The sequence below is a fragment of the Oncorhynchus nerka genome, linkage group LG25, assembly GCF_034236695.1.
Source record: "Oncorhynchus nerka isolate Pitt River linkage group LG25, Oner_Uvic_2.0, whole genome shotgun sequence".
In the NCBI taxonomy this organism is placed as follows: Eukaryota; Metazoa; Chordata; class Actinopteri; order Salmoniformes; family Salmonidae; genus Oncorhynchus; species Oncorhynchus nerka.
Window position 1 is genome coordinate 26,319,791 of NC_088420.1, and position 23,952 is coordinate 26,343,742.

The 23,952-nt window shown below is 42.4% G+C and overlaps 1 protein-coding gene across 2 annotated transcripts in view; it reads right to left on the reverse strand.

Annotated features, from left to right (window-relative positions):
- The window catches only part of LOC115109280 (NT-3 growth factor receptor-like), a 327,886-nt gene that overhangs the window by 34,796 nt on the left and 269,138 nt on the right, over window positions 1–23,952 (reverse strand). For both annotated transcript variants that reach the window (XM_029634027.2, XM_029634025.2), the window contains exon 12: window positions 14,474–14,662. In XM_029634027.2, the coding sequence (XP_029489887.1) occupies window positions 14,474–14,662 (189 nt within the window). The remainder of the gene's footprint in view (window positions 1–14,473; window positions 14,663–23,952) is intronic.

A 23,952-nucleotide genomic window follows, 5' to 3' on the forward strand; every position in this document is an offset into this window, starting at 1 on the left:
TTTTTATCTTATTTCAAACCCCATACAAAGGTGGTTTGAAATGTGGCTTGAGATATCCGGTTCAATGTGCTTTTTGGCTGTTCAGACTGCAGGAAAAATAACAGATTCGAATCGGATATGCAAAGAAATATTGATTTGAGTCATTTGAAACTGCCAATGTGAGGCTTAAAGGCTTAAAAGTTTCTATAATGCCCTGCTCAACATACTTCGATTACATGTACAAACAGAAGTACAGCATTTCATTCAGTCCAATGGCACTTGACAATCTGAAACAGCACCTCTTCAACCTCAGGAGGCTGAAGAAGGCTGGAGAAATTTGGTTTGGTCCCTAAGACCCTCAAAAACTTTTACAGATGCACAATTGAGAGCATCCTGTCGGGCTGTATCGCAGGCTCATACTGCAACTGCACCGCCCTCAACCGCAAGGCTCTCCAGAGAGTGGTGCAGTCTGCCCAACGCATCACCGGGGGCACACTGCCCGCCCTCCATGACACATACAGCACCCGATGTCACAGGAAGGCCAAAAAGATCATCAAGGACATCAACCACCCGAACCACGGCCTGTTCACCCCACTACCATCCAGAAAGAGAGGTTAGTAAAGGTGCATCAAAGCTGGGACAGAGAGACTGAAAAACAGCTTATATCTCAAGGCCATCAGACTGTTAAATAGCCTTCCCTAGCCGGCTACCACCCATTTACTCAACTCTGCACCTTAGAGGCTGCTGCCCAATATACATAGATATGGAATCACTGGCCACTTTAATAATGGAACACTAGTCACTTTAATAATTTTTGACATACTGCTTTACTAATTTCATATCTATATACTGTATTCCATTCTACTGTATTTTAGTTGATGCTACTCCGACATTGCTCGTCCTAATATTTATATATTTCTTAATTTCATTCTTTTACTTTAAGATTTGTGTGTAATGTCGAAACTTATTAGATACCACTGCACTATTGAAGCTAGGAACACAAGCATTTCACTACACCCACAATAACATCTGCTAAGTATGTGACCAATAAACTGTGATTTGATTTGTACTAGCAAGACCTTTCCTACTCTCTCTAAAAACCTATGGGTGTCTCTCACACAGTACCTTGTCTTCTATTCTTCACAATGTTGTTTCTATGATACCTGTCCTAACAGTTCTCTCACACAACTTAGTTTTTGCCTCCTCCTAATATTTCTTGAAACAAAGACATACACAACAACATTCCATGAGAAAACCAGATGCATTTGAGGATTCATGAATGTATCTATGCCGTTAGGCATACTTAAAAATTAATAGATGTTGATCTATTTAGATAATTCACAGGAAGAGAAAATGTTTTAAATAAACCACTGCCTGCTGAGCTGACTCCTGTTGAATAAGTGTTAGAAGTGTCTGTCTCCCCTCAGTGGCTAGACCATATCAAGTTCATATACAGTACACAACATGTGCAAAACAAGTGTCCTGAAGATATTAGTAATATGGGGTGGGGGAGTGTGTGCTGCTTGCCAGCTAGGTTAATGGCTAATGGCTCTGTGTACTGGTGTAATGAAAACAGTGTGGGAATGTGGAGAGAGGGCACAGCCTGCATGTGTTCAGTGTTGGGGGCAGGTGGCAGATGGTGCCCCAAAATGACTGTTCGAGGGGATCCCGGAAAGTACCGGCCTGTCTGTTAGTCTGTAAACACCCTTGCAGCATTCTCAGACTTTTGTACCTCACAGACAGAAGACACTGTTCTACAGAGCAGAGCACCTTCTGCTCTCACAACTCACCCTTCCTCTCCTCTTATACCTCCCCCTCACGCCTAGCGCTCTCCTCTCATGCCTCCCCCTCACGCCTAGCGCTCTCCTCTTATACCTCCCCCTCACGCCTAGCGCTCTCCTCTTATACCTCCCCCTCACGCCTAGCGCTCTCCTCCTCCCCTCAGCGCTCTCCTCTCATACCTCCCCTCACGCCTAGCGCTCTCCTCTCTACCTCCCCTCACGCCTAGCGCTCTCCTCTCATGCCTCCCCTCACGCCTAGCGCTCTCCTCCCGCTCTCCTCTCATGCCTCCCCCTCACGCCTAGCGCTCTCCTCTTATACCTCCCCCTCACGCCTAGCGCTCTCCTCTGCCTCCCCCTCATGCGCTCCTCTCATGCCTCCCCCCCTCACGCCTAGCGCTCTCCTCTCATGCCTCCCCCTCACGCCTAGCGCTCTCCTCTCATGCCTCCCCTCACGCCTAGCGCTCTCCTCTTATACCTCCCCCTCACGCCTAGCGCTCATGCCTCCCCCTCACGCTCCTCTCAGCCTCCCCCTCCCACGCCTAGCATGCCTCCCCTCACGCCTAGCGCCTCTCTAGCGCTCTCATGCCTCCCCCTCACGCCTAGCGCTCTCCTCTCATGCCTCCCCCTCACGCCTAGCGCTCTCCTCTCATGCCTCCCCTCACGCCTAGCGCTCTCCTCTCATGCCTCCCCTTACCTACTCACGCCTAGCGCTCTCCCCTCCCCCTCACGCCTAGCGCTCTCCTCTTATACCTCCCCCCCCACGCCCTCCACGCCTAGCGCTCCTCTATACCTCCCCCTCACGCCTAGCGCTCTCCTCTTATACCTCCCCCTCACGCCTAGCGCTCTCCTCTTATACCTCCCCCTCACGCCTAGCCTCCCCATGCCTCCCCTCACGCCTAGCGCTCTCCTCTCATGCCTCCCCCTCACGCCTAGCGCTCTCCTCTTATGCCTCCCCTACGCCTAGCGCGCCTAGCGCTCTCCTCTCCTACCTCCCCCTCACGCCTAGCGCTCCCTCTTATACGCCTAGCGCTCTCCTCTCATGCCTCCCCTCACGCCTAGCGCTCTCCTCTCATGCCTCCCCTCACGCCTAGCGCTCTCCTCTCATGCCTCCCCCTCACGCCTAGCGCTGCCTCCCCTCTAGCGCTCTCTCCTCTTATACCTCCCCCTCACGCCTAGCGCTCTCCTCTTATGCCTCCCCCTCACGCCTAGCGCTCTCCTCTCATGCCTCCCCCTCACGCCTAGCGCTCTCCTCTCATACCTCCCCCGCGCCTAGCGCTCTCCTCTTATACCTCCCCTCATGCCTCCTCCCTCACGCCTAGCGCTCTCTCTCTTATACCTCCCCTCAGCGCTCTCCCTATGCCTCCCGCTCCGCCTAGCGCTCTCTCTCTCTCCCTATGCCTCCCCCTCACGCCTAGCGCTCTCCTCTCATGCCTCCCCCCCACGCCTAGCGCTCCCCCTCACGCCTAGCGCTCTCCTCTCATGCCTCCCCCTCACGCCTAGCGCTCTCTCTTAGCGCTCTCCTCTCATGCCTCCCCCTCCCTCCCCCTCACCTCCCCTAGCGCTCTCCTCTTATACCTCCCCTCACGCCTAGCGCTCTTATACCTCCCCCTCACGCCTAGCGCTCTCCTCTTCATACCTAGCGCTCTCCTCTTATACCTCCCCCTCACGCCTAGCGCTCTCCTCTTATACCTCCCCCTCACGCCTAGCGCTCTCCTCTTATACCTCACGCCTAGCGCTCTCCTCTTATACCTCCCCCTCACGCCTAGCGCTCTCCTCTTATACCTCCCCTACGCCTAGCGCTCTCCTTATACCTCCCCCCTCACGCCTCCCTCCTCTTATACCTCCCCCTCACGCCTAGCGCTCTCCTCTTATACCTCCCCTCACGCCTAGCTCTCCTCTTATACCTCCCCCTCACGCCTAGCGCTCCTCACCTCCCCCTCACGCCTAGCGCTCTCCTCTTATACCTCCCCCTCACGCCTAGCGCTCTCCTCTTATACCTCCCCCTCACGCCTAGCGCTCTCCTCTTATACCTCCCACACGCATCATTCCCCGCTCCTCTCACAAACAAATAAACAAAATGCAAATGAGGGTCGTGGCCATAAAAGGCTCCAATCTCTGAATCTCTCCATGCGAGTCATCCACAGGGCTCTCACCTGAATCCCAGTGTCACCTTACGTGGTTGCCTTGCCTCATCTTTATTTGATCATTTTTCTCTTATGCAGACGAGCAGAATGAATCTCTATCAGCACATTTCCTCCACAGGCTCTGCCAGACACTGGCTGATACATAATGTAGAGCGCGCTCTCTCGCTCTTCAGAGCAGCACAGTTCTCCAGGTGCTTTGGCTGAGGGGATGTTGAAGAACACTACAGCAAACAGAGGGATGCAGAGCATGAAGTAGGAAAACCATCAAAGGACCCAACAACAGGCCAGAGGAGTGCACTGCGGTTGCTATAGATTTTGTAACCGTACATCTATGGATTGCAAACATACAGTACATTTACACTAGGATTTGTTCCTGTTGCTTTGTTCCAAACACAATAGGCATATGTACAATATCGTCAAACATTAGCACAAATTAATTTGACCTTCTAACACTTCTACACCCAACCTTATGGTGAGCGAAGGGCCTTGCCACCATAAAGTGAAACTAGATGCAGAGAAGAGATAGACAGGTTATTCACGTATGGAAACATCTATCATATTCTTATGTTGGTGTTGACAGAAGGAGAGATCAAGGAGAGGCAGACACATAGAGAGAGGATATCATACTCGGGTGATTCTGGGAAAGTGTGTTGTGTCAGAAAGTCCTGAAGGGAAACAAAAGGCAGGGCAATTCATGACTGCCGTTGAAACCTGGATGCTGCACAGCACTGTCAGTAAACATGACAATCACATGAATAAGGAATGAGCTTTAAAGTGCGAGCAGTGGTGTGTGAAAAAGAAGTCTCATTGTGTCTGGAGAGGCTTGGGAGAAAGGAAGCAGCAGGCTTCACTTCAGGGCTTTACAGCCATCCAAGGTTGGTTGGAGGATTGTACTGTAGCACGGTGTACGTATAAAGAGGGCCGAACATTTTATTTAAATTTTTTTAAATTTGACCTTTATTTAACCAGGCAAGTCAGTTAAGAACAAATTCTTATTTTCAATGACGGCCTAGGAACAGTGGGTTAACTGCCTGTTCAGGGGCAGAACGACAGATTTGTACCTTGTCGGCTCGGAGGAGCAGCTGGAGTCAGTGCCAACCCTCCTAGCAAGGCTCCTCCCAAAACAAAACAGGACATAAGGAAGCCAAAAGAGCACAGTGAGAGATTCAGACTGGGTTCAAATGTGTTCTGTGTAGCAGGAGGAATGACTAATACAGGTACTCAAACTCTTTCATACTCTGACTTGAATTTACTTTGGAGTGAACCAGCAGCACTCAGGGTCAGAGGTTGGAACCGGTTCAGGGAACAGAACCGAAAACTGGAAATAACAAAGTTTTTAGAGGAACAGAAACATAACTGAGAACGAAAATGATATATACTGTTCAGGAACAGAACCGTTATTTTAAAAACATGGGAACTGGTTAATAGTCCCCACAAACAAATGCAACAAAGCTCCTACGCAAAGCCAACTTTCTGAAGTTCATAGACATTCACAGTTCCTTCAGAGAATCCGCCCCTCTGTAGATATAATTTTATGGGCCTTATTTGCAATAATGCATGTGATAACAACAAGATGCCCAGCGCTTCATGTCCAGCATTGTCCTCACCTGCAAAATGTCAGTCGCATGTCGTACACTACACTTCACTTGTCTGTCCAATGCACGTAAATAGCTTGCCCGCTCTTGAGCAAGCTGCTCTATCCATTGGTGAAATAATTTAATGTAAAAAAATATATAGATTTCAGAGTTTTAAAAAGGAACAGAAAGGAACAATATAAACCTTAACTTTTTTGGTTCAAACCAGTTCAGAACTTTATTTTGCTGGTCAGAACAGTGGAATGGAACGAAAAAATAATGGTTCTGTTCAGTACAAAATGATTGGAAAATAATTTTGGTTCCAACCCCTGCTTAGGTGAAATTGGATGACCTCAAGCGCAGATGTTGGGGAGATAAATCGGAGTTAAATTGTGCGAGTCAAAATGTTTTGGGGCTGAAAAGCCATCATCAATTTTTTATGCTAGAGACTCTGCACACAGTCTGTGTCGCAGAGACGTTAAACACAGTCTGTGTGAGGGTACAAACCACACATATCATCTTCTTGTACAAAAGCTATGATTTGACTTCAACAAATCCTTCTTTGGGATGAAAGAATGGCCAACTACCCATCACATATCGGAACTACTTTAAGTATAGGAAAGCATAGATTTCTTTAATGGAAAACTAGTTTGGTTAATGTGACATATACTGAATATATTCCACTCCAAAACATGCTTCTTTCATCTGTTATGTGTCAATATAGAGCCTGTAAGTATGTGAAGCATTTTTTTTTTCATTTAGATTTTATTGGCAATTTAAAATGTTGAAACACTCCCCCGACTCTAACCAGTATTCCACTGTTATTGAGACACTGTCAAGGTCATATTAACTTTCTGACTCCAGTCCTGCAGCAGAAGTTGCATCCATGGATGGATACAGTAGCATAGCAGGAGGTGGAGCGCAGAGCAAGGATAGAGTCTGCAGTGTGATGACCGTTCCGCCACTGAGTTGCAATTAGAATGCTTTTAATGAGTTGGGAGACTCAAATTTGCATACATATAGCTACGTTAAGTATTTACTTCAAGGAAGAAATTAGAGGAAGAAAAAATTAAGCAATGGATTTAGCAAGTAATACATGCCCAACAAGTGATGAGATGTTTAGCCTGTTGATCATATTACTGTATGTTCAGTAATGTATGAAAGTGGCATCAACTGTAAAGTATATTACTTATATGACTACTCTCCTTTAATATAATAATAAGTGTCCTACAAAAATGTTCCTTTTCTTAAGAGGCCAGCTGTTAACTAGAAGATAACCCTCAACTCATATGTTCATCCTTAAATGGAGCTATAAAAATAGACATGATTTCTCGGACGATGGGGCTCATTGGATGTTGTTTTGCACCTAAATCCAACTGATGAATACATTGATGGATGAGGGGAGAGGCCACGAAACCTGGCTATGGGTCATGGAGCAGGGTTACAGCCAATCTCTGATATTGATTGCATCTGGACAAAACTCATATTTTGCTCATGATCTCTGTGTAGGGGACAGCCACAGAGAAAGATGGGGGAGGTATCTGTTCTGTAGTGGTGGAGCAGGGGCTAACATTTAGTATCTGGTTCTGAATACTGTTCTTTTCACCTTGCAACAGAAAATTACCTGTCTAAAGAAAAGGAGATTGGGTGATTGATTAAGTGATTAGGTGAGAGAGTGGGTGAGTGGGTGAGTGGGTGAGTGGGTGAGTGAGTGAGTGAGTGAGTGAGTGAGTGAGTGAGTGAGTGAGTGAGTGAGTGAGTGAGTGAGTGAGTGAGTGAGTGAGTGAGTGAGTGAGTGAGTGAGAGTGAATGTTGCTCTATCTTTCTCACATAGTAATGGTATTTTGTTTTACCTCTTGGTAACCTTTGCCATTGCTACCATTCCCGGTAGACAGCCAAGTCTTTGACTTTGAGGTGATTGGAAATAATTCTGGCCTGAAGCTCTTCAAGTAATTACCTGAATAAATACATTTAGACAACAGCTCTGCACTAGCCATATCTGCATTTCATCACTGAACATATTACATCTGCTCATTATGAAAGGCTATAAAAATAAAACCAAGCTGGCAGATGATATAACCTGTTTCATTAAAACACCAGGCAGAGTGCTAAAACAAAGAGGTTGTCTGAAGAGGTAGAAGTCGAAGCCAGATCTGGATGGGCCTTGCCAGGGGACATGTCCTCTGTCTTTTTGTCACTAAAAAGGATTCATTTCCCACAGATTTTCTACCTGCAGGTGATGGGAAGGAATCCAGCTGACCACAAGTTGTGCTGCTTCTATCAGCCCTCTCTCTCTCTGCAGTTATGCTGACTGTCCTGCAGCTCAGTAAATGGTAGCAGAGAGGGGGAGCATTCTGACAGAGGGTACAGGCTCTGACCACAGAGACACTCATGATGAATATTTCAAGTAAATGTACATTTAATCAAATTAGTTCCTTGATGAATTAAGTGAATGTGTCATGTCCTGACCATAGAAAGCCTTTATTTTCTATGGTGGAGTAGATCAGGGCGTTACTGGGGGGTGTTCTAATTTATTATTTCTATGTGTAGTCTAGTTTTTGTATTTCTATGTTGGCCTGGTATGGTTCCCAATCAGAGCCAGCTGTCTATCGTTGTCTCTGATTGGGGATCATATTTAGGTAGCCTTTTCCCACCTGTTGTTTGTGGGATCTTGTTTTGTATTGTTGCTTTTGAGCCCTACAAGGCTGTATGTTCGTTTGTTTGTTTCTCTTTATTGTTTTTGTTGCTGGTTCACATTCAAATAAATTATGATGAACCCAAATCACGCTGCGCCTTGGTCTACCCATTTCGACGAGTGTTACAGAATGCCAATCTAACTGCAGTTTCTGAGCTTGTGTAACGGTCGTCGTTGGTGGAAGAAGAGGAGGACCAATGCGTAGCGTGGTAAGTGTCCATGTTAGATTTATTCGATAACTGAACACTGAAAGAAAAAGAAAACGACAACACGAACAGTCCTGAGCGGTGACGCAAAACACAGAACAGAAAATAATCACCCACAACTCAAGGGTGAAAACAGGCTACCTAAGTATGGTTCTCAATTAGGGACAACGATTGACAGCTGCCTCTGATTGAGAACCATACCAGGCCAAACACAGAAATCCCAAATCATAGAAAAAAGAACAGACTGCCCACCCCAACTCACGCCCTGATCATACTAAAACAAAAACAAAGGAACTAAGGTCAGAACGTGACAGCTTGTTGATGCATCATTTATCATGTATCTCTTCAAGTAAAATATTTGTGCATTTCAGTGAAAATATTTCCTATTCTTACTGTATGTAGGTAAATGTGCACTGAACAAAAATATAAATGCAACAATTTAGAAGATTTTACTGAGTTACAGTTCATATAAGGAAACCAGTTAATTTAAATGAATAAATACATACAATAATAATTAATTCCCAGTGATTTCACATCACTGGGAGTTAATTATTATTTTATGTATTTATATATCAGAAAACCAGTCAATATCTGGTGTGACCACCATTTGCCTCATCCAGTCCTCTTCAATGGGTGTGCAAAGTTTCTAGATATTGGCGGGAAACTGGAACATGCTGTCGTACAGCTCGATCCAGAGCATCCCAAACGCTCAATGGGTGACATGCCTAGTGAGTATGCAGGCCATGGAAGAACTGGGATATTTTCAGCTTCCAGGAATTGTGCAAAGGTCCTTGCGACATGGGCACTACATTATCATGCTGAAACATGCAGTGATGGTGGAGGATGAATGGCACAACAGCTGGCCTCAGGATCTCTTCACGGTATCTCTGCGCATTAAAATTGGCATCGATAAAATGCTATTTTGTTCATTGTCGGTCAGTTATGCCTGCCCATACCATAACCCCACCATCACCATGGGGCACTCTGTTCACAACGTTGTCCACACAACGCTCACCCACACGACGCCATACATGCTGTCTGCAATCTGCCTAGTACAGTTGAAACCGGGATTCATCCGTGAAGAGCAAACTTTTCTAGTGTGCCAGTGGCCATTGAAGGTGAGCATTTGCCCACTGAAGTTGGTTATAATTCCAAACTGCGGTCAGGTCAAGACCCTGGTGAGGATGATGAGCACGCAGATGTGCTTCCCTTAGACAGTTTCTGACAGTTTATGCAGACATTCTCTGGTTGTGCAAACCCACAGTTTCATCAGATGTCCGGGTGGCTGGTCTCAGACGAACCTGCAAGTGAAGAAGCCGACTGTGGAGGGCTGGTCGTGGTAACACATCGTCTGCTGTAGTGAGGCCGGTTGGACTTACTATCAAATTCTCTAAAACAACGTTGGAGACGTCTTATGGGAGATAATTGAAGATTACATTCTCTGGTGGACATTCCTGCCGTCAACATGCCAATTGCAGTCTCCCTAAAAACGTCTGTGACATCTGTGGCATTGTGTTGTGTGACAAAACTGCACATTTTGGAGTTGCATTTTATTGTCCCCTGCACAAGGTGCAACTGTATAATGACCATGCTATTTAATTAGCTTCTTAATATGCCACACCTGTCAGGAGGATATGTTGGCAAAGGAGAAATGCTCACTAACAGGGTTGTACTATGAACACATTTTGCACAACATTTGAGAGAAATAAGCTTTTTGTGTGTATTGAACATTTCAGGGATCTTATATTTCAGCTCATGAAACATGGGACCAACACTTCACATGTTGCGTTTATATTTTTATTCAGTATATATTTCCATTCAAACCCATCTGCATCTAGTATTAAATATAAACCACAGAAATATCTGGTAAAGCTGACAGATGAATTATCAACGGAAGCCACAGGTACGTGCGTGACACTAGATGAAGCCATTGGATTTACTGTTGCAGTAATAGAAATATCAGTGATTATATCCACACAAGGTGATTTCCATGATGGACCTGATTCTTCATCAGCCGCGGCATTAGACTGGCTGAGGGGAACAACACTGTGATTTATGCTCAGACAGAGAAAATAACGACAGCACCCTCGGGGCCATGAATTTCTACTGGATCTCGCTCTTGCTGTAAATACGTATTAAAATGCCCTGGAGTGAGCTGGGTAAGGTTTGCTGTCGTCTCTGCTAAGAGAAAAGTTAGCATCTTGTTGGTGACATCTTTTGTCTACAGAGAGCTCAAGTGAGTCTTACCTTAATTATATTAGAATAAATCCATTATCACAAACAGACAAAGGGTTATGACTTATCAGAAACCGAAAGGACACATCTTTCCAATATGATAGTCCTGTACTATAACTGTTTGAAGAACATTTATACCCACTTGCACTAAAAGAGGATGATATTCGACGATTGCTTAAAACAATTATTAAGACATCAAGCATTAAAAAAATGTAATTTCACAGTGAATTTCACTACGCTGTGTAAATTCTCATTGCTTTCTACTCTTCTGATCTCTTGGAGGAAAGAAACCCACATTGTTCAGTGTTGTTTGAAGGAAAGTCAACGAGGATGAAGTAGGTCTCGGTTTTTCCTCTCTGCTCATTGATTGGTTGAATATATCTCATTGCCTACTTAAAGTCCATGAGGTCAGCTTTATCCGAGCAGTGTTTCTCTGAGTGTCTGTCTGTTTTGGGTATTTCATTTTGAACAGTCAATGCCTCATTTAGTATATAGCACAAAGTGTCATAAAGGGCATTTATTTACTTAATTTTCATCCCCATTTGATTTGGATCTTAGAGTACTATATAATGAATGATCAATATACTAAATGTTTCTGATATTTTGTTGTACAAAGCCATCACATGCAGAGACACACAGTAGACACACAGATGAACAGTCCCACACAGATGAACAGTCACACACACACACACACACACACACACACACACACACACACACACACACACACACACACACACACACGAGAACCTGATGGATTGGCTTAAAAGATTCATGCGATGTATAATGTATAACTCCAGCAATGTATTTTTCAGGACTAAATGTGATTTCCTTTTCTCTCATTGGGTCTCCCTTTCGAACCCAGCGAGCCCCGGGAGTCTGGACTATATTGAAGGTGTGTGTGCGTGCAGGGGCAGGTGTGTGAGCTGTGGGACCACTCATTTAGTTAAACATAGCCCTGCTGGTTTTGATGAGAACCGTGGCTGCAGGAGAGTGCCAGTAACTCATCTTAAATTCACATCACGTACTGTAGCATGTCCTCCATCTGACATGACAAATCCTGCTGCTTTACACGCCATTCATGATGAGTTTCTCTCTCCACAGCCACCAGGCACTTCTTGATTGTGTATCAGATGGAACAGCGGATATTGGCTTTGCTTGCCTCTGTGTGCCTCTATCATTTTTCATCCATTTATCTTTTTTCTCAAAGATTCACGGAAATGTGAACAATTAGTGTCTCGAGAGGATGCAGACCTTTCCAACATTTAGTATTGATCCAATTACAGTTATGATCTCCACTGAGTGTACAAAACATTAGGAACACCTGGTCTTTCCATGACATTGACTGACCAACTGAATCCAGGTGAAAGCTATTATCTCTTATTGATGTCACCTGTTAAATCCACTTCAATCAGTGTAGATGAATGGGGGAGAAAGGTTAAAGAATGTTTTTTAAGCCTTAAGACAATTGAGACATCGATTGTGAATGTGTACCATTCAGAGGGGAAAGGGCAAAACAAAAGATTGAATTGCCTTTGAAAGGGGGGTCAAGAACTGCAACGCTGCTGGGTTTTTCATGTTCAACAGTTTCCCGTGTGTATCAAGAATGGTCCACCACCCAAAGGACATCCAGCCATCTTGACACAACTGTGGGAGCATTGGAGTCAACATGGGCCAGCATCCCTGTGGAATGCTTTCGACACCTTGTAGAGTCCATGCCTCTGCGAATTGAGGCTGTTCTGAGGGCAAAGGGGGGTGCAACTCAATATTAGGAAGGTACTACAGAATGTTTGTACACTTAGAGTACATTTTCCATGCCAGGTCAGATAAACGTAGCCTGCTGCTACAGAGTAATATCACATTCTGTAGCCTAACAGCAAAGGAATGTGTGGTAATAGTAAGATACAGTGCCCGCCATAATTATTGGGACAGTGAAGCATTTCTTCTTCTTTTGGTTCTATACTCCAAAAGTTTGGATTTGAAATCAAACAATGACTATGGGGTTAAAGTACAGACTGCCAGCTTTCATTTGAGGGTATCTTAATCCATATCGGGTGAACCGTTTAGAAATTACATCGCTTTCTGTACATAGTGCCCCCATTTTAGGGAAGCACAAGTATTGGGACAAATTCACTTATATATATATTAAAGTAGTAAAAAGTATTTGGTCACATATTCATAGCACACAACAACTGCATCAAGCTTGTGATTTTCTGTTTGTTTTGGTTGTGTTTCAGTTATTTTGTGCAGAATAGAAATGAGTGGTAAATAATGTATTGTGTCATTTTGGAGTCCCTGTTTATTGTAAATAAGAATATAATATTTTTCTAAACACTTCCACATTAATGTGGATGCTACCATGATTAAGAAAAAATGTTTCACTGTCCCAATAATTATGGAGGGTAATGTATATAAAATGCTGTACATGGCCAAAGAGACCTGTTAAATGGCTCATGCATAACATAGGACTGAAAGCACATGCAGAAAAATTAAGCCCTCAGCTACAAATTCCCTACAAAACTCACTCTTTTTCAGATAGACACATACAGTAATTCCAATCAGTCTATATGGGGAGACACTAAACCAAATCTGTGTTAAAAAATAAAAAGCTGTAGCAGAGATCAAAGCCTTTAATCAATACACAACTTTTGGAAACGATAAAAAGAAAACCAATTCATTAGGAAAAAAGAGAACTGCGAATAGAATTGCAAGAGGGGGGAAAGTCAATGTGAGAGACTGCACAGCATTAGTTAACGTAATCAGCTGCTCTTCAGTCTTCTTCAAGGGATGTGAAAATGGGGACATTACTGGGAGTTCAACTTCAAAAGAAATCCAATAGGAGCAACATTTGTGAGCAAACAAAACGTATTTAGAGTTAAATGGCGATAAGGAGTTGCTTGGATACACACAACATGGACAATGAGTGAATATAGCAACCGTTATAGTCTGCGTACAGATGTAGGTTTCTGGAACCCATGAGAGGATGATTCATGAGACACCATCTTCAGAGGCAGATATAAATCAAGATGATTTTACAAAGAAGAATTCCTATACAAGAGAGCCAGTGGAAATGGTTACACTGCCAATGCAGTGTGTAGAGGTAGAAAATAAAGGACATAAATACTGTACATCTTTGGAAAGTCAGTAAATCAAAATCAAAACCATTTTTATTGGTCACATATACATATTTAGCAGTTGTTATTGCGGGTGTAGCGAAATGCTTGTGAGTTACCGCTGCTCTGGTATCCAAAAGCTCTTTTCAGCTGTATGTAATAACACAAAAAAAATTCTGGGCTAATAATGTAAGAAATAACACACAAAAAAATGAAATAATGCAAAGTTGCTTAGGAGCTAGAAACAGAACTGCCATATCTGTCCACACCATCTTCATAACCAATTCTGAATCATGGTTCTGAAATGGATCATATATAGAGCAACATGGCACTACCTGCAGAGAGTAAACATTACCTTTAAATCCCAAAGAATGAAACATTCCCACAGTCCCAGATTAGGAGGGATCAAGGCAACATGGAAAATTATATGAAACTCACAGGGCCTCATACATGATTTAAGTATGATTTTATCTATATCGTATTAATAAATGTATGTGAAAGATGAAAGCGTTCTGAGAAACAATGGTCACACCTACAGTGAAACATTGTGCTGCTTCTCTCTGATATAAAAAATAATAATTTAAAGACTTTTAAGGTAGGCCTAAATAATGTATTTCTGTTTGAAGGGGTACAGAGGGCATCTTGGGCATTTTGGGCCTTGGGCTAACACTAGCCCATGTTGATAGGAACATACAGAGGGATGATAAGAATGACTGTGAATGTCAACAGAGCTGATGTGTACTCACAGGTAGCAGGCTTATTACAGTTGTGTCCGTGTCTGAAGTATTGCGGGTTCTCAATGACAGGGATACGGGTCATCCCGATGACCACAGCATCTGGCCCAGCGTCAAGGGTGCAGGGGGTGATGATGCCATGGTTGACATGGTGAAGAGGGCTAGCCGAGTCTTCCTCACCACTGATCACTGCTACTGGTCCTGAGAGATGGAGAGAGGGAGAAAAGAGAATATTCCTTTACCTTATTATCCAATGTATATGAATGTCCAAAGTATTTTGTATTCTGAGAGAGAGAGAGAGAGAGAGAGAGAGAGAGAGAGAGAGAGAGAGAGAGAGAAGAAGAAATAGAGAAGGAGAGGGAATCTGTCAGACAGCCATCAGGCAGAGGTCTGCCACCATACAAAGGATGGTGCATTTTAATCAAAATAGAATGCAGGAGGATAAATCCATGAGCTGGGCCATTCATAATTTATTAATATGTCTGAAAGCAATAAGCATGCAGACTAATTTGTCAGTATAAGAATTATCTCTGTACGGCTCAGCTCGGTTGCCCTCAGAACGCTTTAAGCAATCTAAACGAGCATTAACTGGCTTAGCCTAATTATGAACCCAACAGTCTTTGCTACAATGGCCCTGGGCAACCATTATTCGTAAAATTCAAATCCTCACCCAGCCCTCACATAAATCAATGTCCCATTCATCTCACAACTCTACCTCTCCCATCCCATGCTCGCTCTAACCGCTCTGTGCTCCTACTCTGACAGAGGCGTGAGAAAACGGAAACAGGCAATAAATGGTAGAGTACATTCTAAAGAATTGTTTGGGGAATGTCAAATATTTAACAGTGTGTTCCTACTAGGCTATGTACAAAGTGTGTCTGATCAGGGCAGAAAACAAGCTCTATTAAATGGATCCAATATAATAGCAGCTCAGTGTACACTCACTCTGCCATGCACAACATCCTGGCTTGACAAGCGATCAGGGAAGACAGATAGGATTCATGGATTGGGCTGTTACAGTGACCGCAACATAGGCGGTCACGAGTCATGATGGCAGTAAAACTCCACATGACCTTTTAGTCACAGTAATTAATCTTCCCCAAACTCTGATGCTGCTGATGGTCATTAGCAGCCTAACAAACTTGCTAACTGCCTGGTACTCAGCACTCTATTGTCCCTCTAATCACTCTGACATAAATGCAAACGTCATGTCGCAACATTTCTATAGGCTATGCAATTGTGTGAGAAAACAGAGTGATGGCCTCTTTTAAAAACCGCTAATGGGATCGATATGACAACAGCCAGTGAAAGTGCAGGGCGCCAAATTCAAAACAACAGAAATCTCGATTTAAAATTCCTCAAACATACAAGTATTTTACACCATTTTAAAGTTAACTTGTTGTTAATCCCACCACAGTGTCCAATTTCAAAAAGGCTTTATGACGAAAGCACACCAAACGATTATGTTAGGTCTGCATCTAGTCACAGAAAAACACAGCCATTTTCAGTTTACTCTGGGCACCTTATTCATCCAAGCTACTCAATACTGCCCCCAGACCCACTCCAGGTCATTTATAAGTCTATGCTAGGTAAAGCTAGGCCTTATCACAGTTCACTGGTCACGATAACAACACCCACCCATAGCACACATTCCAGCAGGTATATCTCACTTATCATCCTCAAAGCCAACACCTCATTTGGCCGCCTTTCCTTCCAGTTCTCTGCTGCCAGTGACTGGAACAAATTGCAAAAATCGCTGGAGACTTTTATTTCCCTCACCAACTTTAAACATCAACTATCTGAGCAGCTAACCGATCGCTGCAGCTGTACATAGTCCATCTGTAAATAGCCCACCCAATCTACCTACCTCATCCCCATACTGTTTTTATTTTGTTTACTTTTCAGATCTTTTGCACACCAGTATCTCTTCTTGCACATCATCATCTGCTCATTTATCACTCCAGTGTTAATCTGCAAAATTGTAATTGTTCGCTCCTATGGCCTATTTATTGCCTACCTCCTCATGCCTTTTGCACACACTGTATATAGACTTTATTTTTTTCTACTGTGTCATTGACTTGTTTATTGTGTTATTGGCTTGTTTATTGTTTACTCCATGTGTAACTCTGTGTTGTTGTCTGTGTCACACTGCATGGCTTTATCTTGGCCAGGTCGCAGTTGCAAATGAGAACTTGTTCTCAACTAGCCTACCTGGTTAAATAAAGGTGAAATATAAAAAATAAAAAATAACAGAACTCATATGGCAGGCAAAAACCTGAGAAAAAATCCAACCAGGAAGTGGGAAATCTGAGGTTTGTAGTTTTTCAAGTCATTGCCTATCAAATATGCAGTGTCTATGGGGTCATATTGCACTTCCTAAGGCTTCCACTAGATGTCAACAGTCTTTAGAACCTTGTTTGATGCTTCTACTGTGAAGGAGGGGGGAATGGGACATTCTGATCTGTTGCGTCAGGCTCATTGCGTAAAACTGTTTTTTGATGCTAGTGGTTGTATTCATTTGGGATTGATCGCATCCCATAACTGTCCCAGACTATGTTTGAATATTTATTTCCCGCACAAAATAAAATAGCTCATCTTTTGTGCTATGGAGGATAGTAGATTGACATAGGCTGGTGCTTTTGCTGTTTGTTAGGCCTACTCATCTTGTTGGCTGACGAAAAGTAAATGTGGATAGTTCTTCCAATATCGTCAATAAGAGCCTCGGAATTGGATAATGACGTGCGCAGTTGCGTTCCTGATGTGTCTGTCTTCACTTGTAGCTTATGAGAAAAATCCAATCATGTGACAGAGAGCCACCTGAGTGAGAGGTGCTTCAGCACGAAGCCGGGATAAGGTAATTATAATTATTATATTCAGCCCAAGGGCACTTTATTCTACTTTATTTCATTCATTTATTCTATTATATCATTTCTATTTTGTTCAATTGTATTCTTCACACTATAAAATAATATAAAATAATGCCGTGGAATTCTAAGCAAATCTTGTCTGCTAAATGGACCAAGGCCTAAGATAAGGACAACTCAGAGTATGGTATTCTGTTCATATGATGTTTCTTTAGATCTGTCTAAAAATAAATAATGGATTTATTGTGATGGTGTAGGCTATATTACATGGATATATTCGACTTTTTTAAATGTAGATGTTCAAAAGGTCTGTATTAGGTCTGTGTAGAAGCCAGGAGAAGCTTAAAGTGTTTATGTTAATTGAGTCATTTACCATGAGACCGGCAGTTATTTGCTTGACAATCACTGGCTGACAAAATGGAATGACCGCCACAGCCCTATTCATGGGTCCCTCCATATGAAAGGTCAAGCATTCTGACATGGGAGGCAGGTTCGACAGGCTTGGACTGACTTATCATAGGCACACACTGCTTGTTTAAACCACCTTTCACACAAAGGTCACATCCATGTTGACACATAGGCCCCAACATAGCATTATGGTACAACAGCAATGCCATTGACACAGCATCAACAGCAGGGAGAAATAATTTAATTCCACCACAACCACTAGACTTGAGTCAATCTCACATGCAATGGTTAGTGTTTTAGAGGACGGGATGAGACAAAGAAGACATCTCTCTGCACTACTAAAGGTAAAAAATGCATTTGAGGTTTAATCTTAAAAAATGCATTATGCTGTGAGAATGGCTTTGAAGCACGATAGTACTTGAAAAAAGTGGCAATATTTCGAGAATAAACTCTAAATGTAATTTAGAGAATAAAGTTGCAGTTAAATTTCAAGATTAAAGTAGGAGTTTTGGTTAATAGCAGTTTTTAGTAGGAGTTTTTGTCTCCCTAGCTCCCTGATGCTGTGCGTGACACCGTTGCCTGCAGTTAGATGATCTGTTGAAATTATTCTATAGAATTGGCTTTAGTAACAAGAAATTCCGTTCTCTTTTAGCACATAATAACCATATTATTATAAGTAGGCCTATTTTCAGAAGGAGGAACCACATTTCATCCAAGTCCATGTGGTTGCATACATAGGTAGAGACAAGAGGGTTGTGTGTGTATGCAGGTGTGTGTGTGTGTGTGGGGGGGGGGTAACAGCTAGGCCAGCAACATATACGTTGAAACGAAAGGTTAACTTACAAATGTGTGTGTGTATAGGCATGGTGTTTTATTTGGCTACACTTCCAATGAAGTAGCCTCATAGGCCTATGCATATTATCTTATTAATGTACGTCACAAATTGCGTGGAGTAGGATTGCGTGTCCCTGTTGGTCTCAAAGGCTGCCTCCAAACCTCTGTCATGGACCTTGCATAGCCACGGGGCCGGGGGGCAGTGGTTTGGGTAAAGCCCCATCTAAGAAAGTAATTTTAAGTTCCACGATTATATCCTAACAGCCAACAGGTCTAGCCTCCAGTCTATAAGGTAAACAATTGTTAGCCTAAGTTTGCGGTATAGCTGAGACAATACAGTTGATGTCGGAAGTTTACATTTTCAACAGCTACACTAATTTCTTGTTAACAAACTATAGCTTTGGCAAGTCGGTTAGGACATCTACTTTGAGTATGACACAAGTCATTGTTCCAACAATTGTCTACAGACAGATTATTTCACTTATAAATCCATGTATCACAATTCCAGTGGATCAGAAGTTTACATACACTAAGTCGACTACGCCTTTACACAGCTTGGAAAATTCCAGAAAATTATGTCATTGCTTTAGCAGCTTCTGCTAATTAACATAATTTGAGTCAATTGAAGGTGCACCTGTGGATGTATTTCAAGGCCTAACTTAAAACTCAGTGCCTCACTGCTTGACATCATGGGAAAATCAAAAGAAATCAGCCAAAAAATGTGTAGACATCCACAAGTCTGGTTCATCCTTGGGAGCAAATTCCAAATGCCTGAAGGTACCACGTTCATCTGTACAAACAATAGTATGCAAGTATAAACACGATGGGACCACTCAGCCATCATACCACTCAGGAAGGAGACGTGTTCTGTCTCCTAGAGATGAACATACTTTGGTGCGAAAACAGTAAATCAATCCCAGAACAACAGCAAAGGACCTTGTGAAGATTCTGGAGGAAACAGGTACAAAAGTATCTATATCCACAGTAAAACGAGTCCAATATCGACATAACCTGAAAGGACGTTCAGCAAGGAAGAAGCCACTGCTCCAAAACCGCCATAAAAAAGCCAGACCACGGTTTGCAACTGCACATGGGTACAAAGATAGTACTTTTTGGAGAAATGTCCTCTGGTCTGATGAAACAAAAATAGAACTGTTTGGCCATAATGACCATAATGGCCATGTTTGGAGAAAAAATGGGGATGCTTGCAAGATGAAGAACACCATCCCAACCATGAAGCACGGGGGTGGCAATATATCAAATCAAATCAAATTTTATTTGTCACATACACATGGTTAGCAGATGTTAATGCGAGTGTAGCGAAATGCTTGTGCTTCTAGTTCCGACAATGCAGTAATCATGTTGTGGGGGGGCTTTGCTGCACGAGGGACTGGTGCACTTCACAAAATAGATGGCATCATGATCACAACATAGATGGCATCATGAGGATGGAAAATTATGTGGATATATTGAAGCAACATCTCAAGACATCGTTCAGGAAGTTAAAGCTTGGCCGCAAATGGGTCTTCCAAATGGACAATGACCACAAGCATACTTCCAAAGTTGTGGCAAAATGGTTTAAGGACAACAAAGTCAATGTATTGCAGAGGCCATCACAAAGCCATGATCTCAATTCCATAGAAAATGTGTGGGCAGAACTGAAAAAGCGTGTGCGAGCAAGGAGGCCTACAAACCTGACTCAGTTACACCAGCTCACCCAACTTATTGTGGGAAGCTTGTGGAAGGCTACCCAAAACTTTTGACCCAAGTTAAACAATTTAAAGGCGATGCTACCAAATACTAATTGAGTGTATGTAAACTTTTGACCCACCGGGAAAGTGATGAAAGAAATAAAAGCTGAAAAAAATAATTATCTCTGCTATTATTCTGACATTTCACATTCTTAAAATAAAGTGGTGATCCTAACTGACCTAAAACAGGGAATTTTTACTCAGATTAAATGTCAGGAATTGTGAAAAACTCAGTTTAAATGTAGTTGGCTAAGGTGTATGTAAACTTCCGACTTCAACCATAGCCTTTAACAGAGATGATGCCCCTTATTTTTGGGATAACCTTCCTCCCTCCCATCCTTGAAGACATCACCGATAGCTGGGTAGTGAAAAGAGTTATTATGCTAGGCTACCAACCTAGTCATGTCACATCAGTGATTATTTCTTTATAGCCTATATAACCTATCATCATTTATCTAATTGGCCTATATTTAGATCAATGGTTATTTCAAGAAAAGGATAATCCATCTATGAATATATCCAAACAGCATCCAGGAGTGGTCCTTGAGTTGCCTCTCCTCCTATAGACCCATGCATAAAACCCCTGCTTCACTGTAAAGTCCTCCCGAAGCCTAGGCCTATAATATACTTTCACTTGCCAACTGTAATGTACAATCAGCTTACTGGTTAGGGTTCTCAATCTAGTGGGCCACTATAGGTTTATAATGGGCTGCAAAATAGTTGTTTGTAGTGAATTTAAGAGAAGCAGCTTGACATGGGACACATGCACACACAGCCCCCAGTCTCAAGGATCCCAAGGTCATTTGTTAAATTGGGTGTGCTCACGTAGCATACTAGCCTATAGTTGTTAGAAGGATAGTTACCATAAGGGGGAAATACTAAATGTTAGTAAAGCACCATGGATAAGGTCATTAATAGTTTCCATTAGGCACAGATTTGTTTGCAACATGTTCGCCTAGGCTACGTTGTAAAGAATCCAGAGGGCAGATTGCCGGGGACTCAACCAAGTTCTCTTCACATTCAGTGACAGTGCCATTCAAGTATTTTGTCTGTGCTCATAATGCACCATGACTGTTAGAAGAGTGTATGCCTATAGTCTAAAATTGATAAGTGTGAGTGATCAGTGACGCCTGTTTGAACGAGTGTATTAGATCATTAGATTGATGGCCATTTGTTTGTCCCTACTTTTCCCCACCCAAACACACACACACACACAGCTGCATACACACACTAGCATACACACACAACCTGCCCATCTCTACCTATGTATGTAACCACGGTTCCTCCTTCTGAAAATAATCTGTGGCTCAAACTTTTCCAGGTTCTAATACTTCGAATAATATTGTCATTATGTGCTAAAAGAGAAAGGATTTCCTTCTTACTAATGCCATTTCTAAAGTATAGTATCACCGGGTAATCTAACTGCCGGAATTTTAGCAGTGTTAATCTTGAAATATAACTGAGACTTTATTCTCTAAATTAAAATTCTAGTTTATTCTCAAAATTTTATTTGGGGTTTAATTCTAAAAAATATTGCCACTTTATTTAAAATATATTACCACTTTATTCACAAAATATTGCGACTTCATTCACTTTATTCTCGAAATATTGCCACTTTATTATCAAAATATTGCCACTTTTTTAAAGCACTATCGTGCAAAAAAATATAATCCAAATATCATCAATCGTTGCTGTTTATTACATTTTTCTCTTCACTTGACCCTAATACTATTCCGTATACAGCATAGAGTGAAAACAACAACAAACTCTATTATACAGCTGCCAAAAGTTCTGCAGGAAAATAATAATATTGTCAGGAACAATTTTGGTTATCAACATGCACTGTAAGTGATATCCATATTCTTTCACAATGCAACATCCATCATGATTTGCTCTCAATTCAAGACACGGACACACAGACTATTTAATGAAGTCAATTTTCTCAGTAACTTCCACCATAACTTGCAACTGATCTAATCACTGACACACAATCATCAGACTGGGTGCCATCTATCTCAGATAACTGAATATCTTCCACAACAAGCCCTAATCCTGACAATACCCAGAAAGTCCCACAATAAAATCAGCATCATTAACGGATGAACCTGGATACTGCTGTATTAAATCAAACAGTGCTGAGGGTTTGAGAAGGATGTCATGCTATAAAAGTGTAAATCAGCTCAGGGGAGGCCTGTGGAGAAGGGTGTATCTCATCTCTCTGAGTTGTTTACTCAAGCAAAGCCCCTCTCTGCAGCTCAAACAAATGTGATTACTGTAGGAGCTGCCCATGGCGTCTGCGATGCAAAGCATGTGGTAACACAGAGGCAACTGAACTGCCACTGGATTGGTTCCTGTTTAATTGTATTCAAGTAGTGACTCAGGAAGCGGAAGGAAACAGAGCAGCTAAAAATACAATATTTATTGGATGCCCAAGTTGAAACCTTGTATTTGCTTTTTATGACTCATTAAACAGTCACACAATCAAACAAAGAGCTGTCAAATGAATCAACGTACAAAATAAATGATTCTACTGTAACCACCCTCACTTCCATGAACTCTTTCTATAGTGATAATGGTTCACACTGAGTGTACAAAACATTAAGCACACCTCCTATTCTTGAGAATCAGACCATTGTTGGCATCTGAAGCACTTTAAGGTCTAATGGGCGGGGCTACATTCTGCTGTACCAAAAATGAAGGAAAATGTCTTCGCACATTGTGTGAATCTCTTTCAGAACATGAAAATTCCAAAATGAACACACACTTATTATGGATTATGTGTGTTTTCTTTAATTATTTGTTCAGGCCAGGGTGTGACAGGGGTTTATTGTATTGTCGTATTGGGATTTTTGTAGGCATTGCGATTGTGAATGATTAGGGGTGTGTCTAGTTAGGCTTGGCTGCCTGAGGCGGTTCTCAATCAGAGTCAGGTGATTCTCGTTGTCTCGGATTGGGAACCGTATTTAGGTAGCCTGAGTTTCACTTTGTATTTTGTGGGTGATTGTTCCTGTCTTTGTGTAGTTTCACCAGATAGGCTGTAATTAGGTTTCACGTTCCGTTTGTTATTTTGTATTTGTAAAGTTATTTCATGTATCGCTATTTCGTTCATTAAAGACATGAGTAACCACCACGCTGCATTTCGGTCCTCTCTTTCTACAAACGAAGAACGCCGTTACATTATGAATGTATTCTTATAGTGCACTGTAGCAAATCAGTTCAGTTCAGGACAGCTGTAAGCTGTGATGAACAATGGTTAAAACACATAATATGCACATTTCAAAACAGAATTGATCCATACATGATCCATACACGATTAATACATGATCCATTTTCAAGATATGTAATGGACATCTTTCATAAATACTTTTTACCTTTAGGATCTGTGGCTATATATCAGGCGTCTCCAACCCTATTCCTGGAGAGTTACCCTCCAGTAGGTTTAAACTCCAACCTTTTTCCTGGAGAGCCACCCTCCTCTGAATCAGAGAGGTGCGGGGGGCTGCATTAACTTCTTATGGCTGGGGGCAGTATTGAGTAGCTTGAATGAATAAGGTGCCCAGAGGTGCCCAGAGTAAACTGCCTGCTACTCAGTCCCAGTTGATAATATATGCATATTGTTAGTATATATGGATAG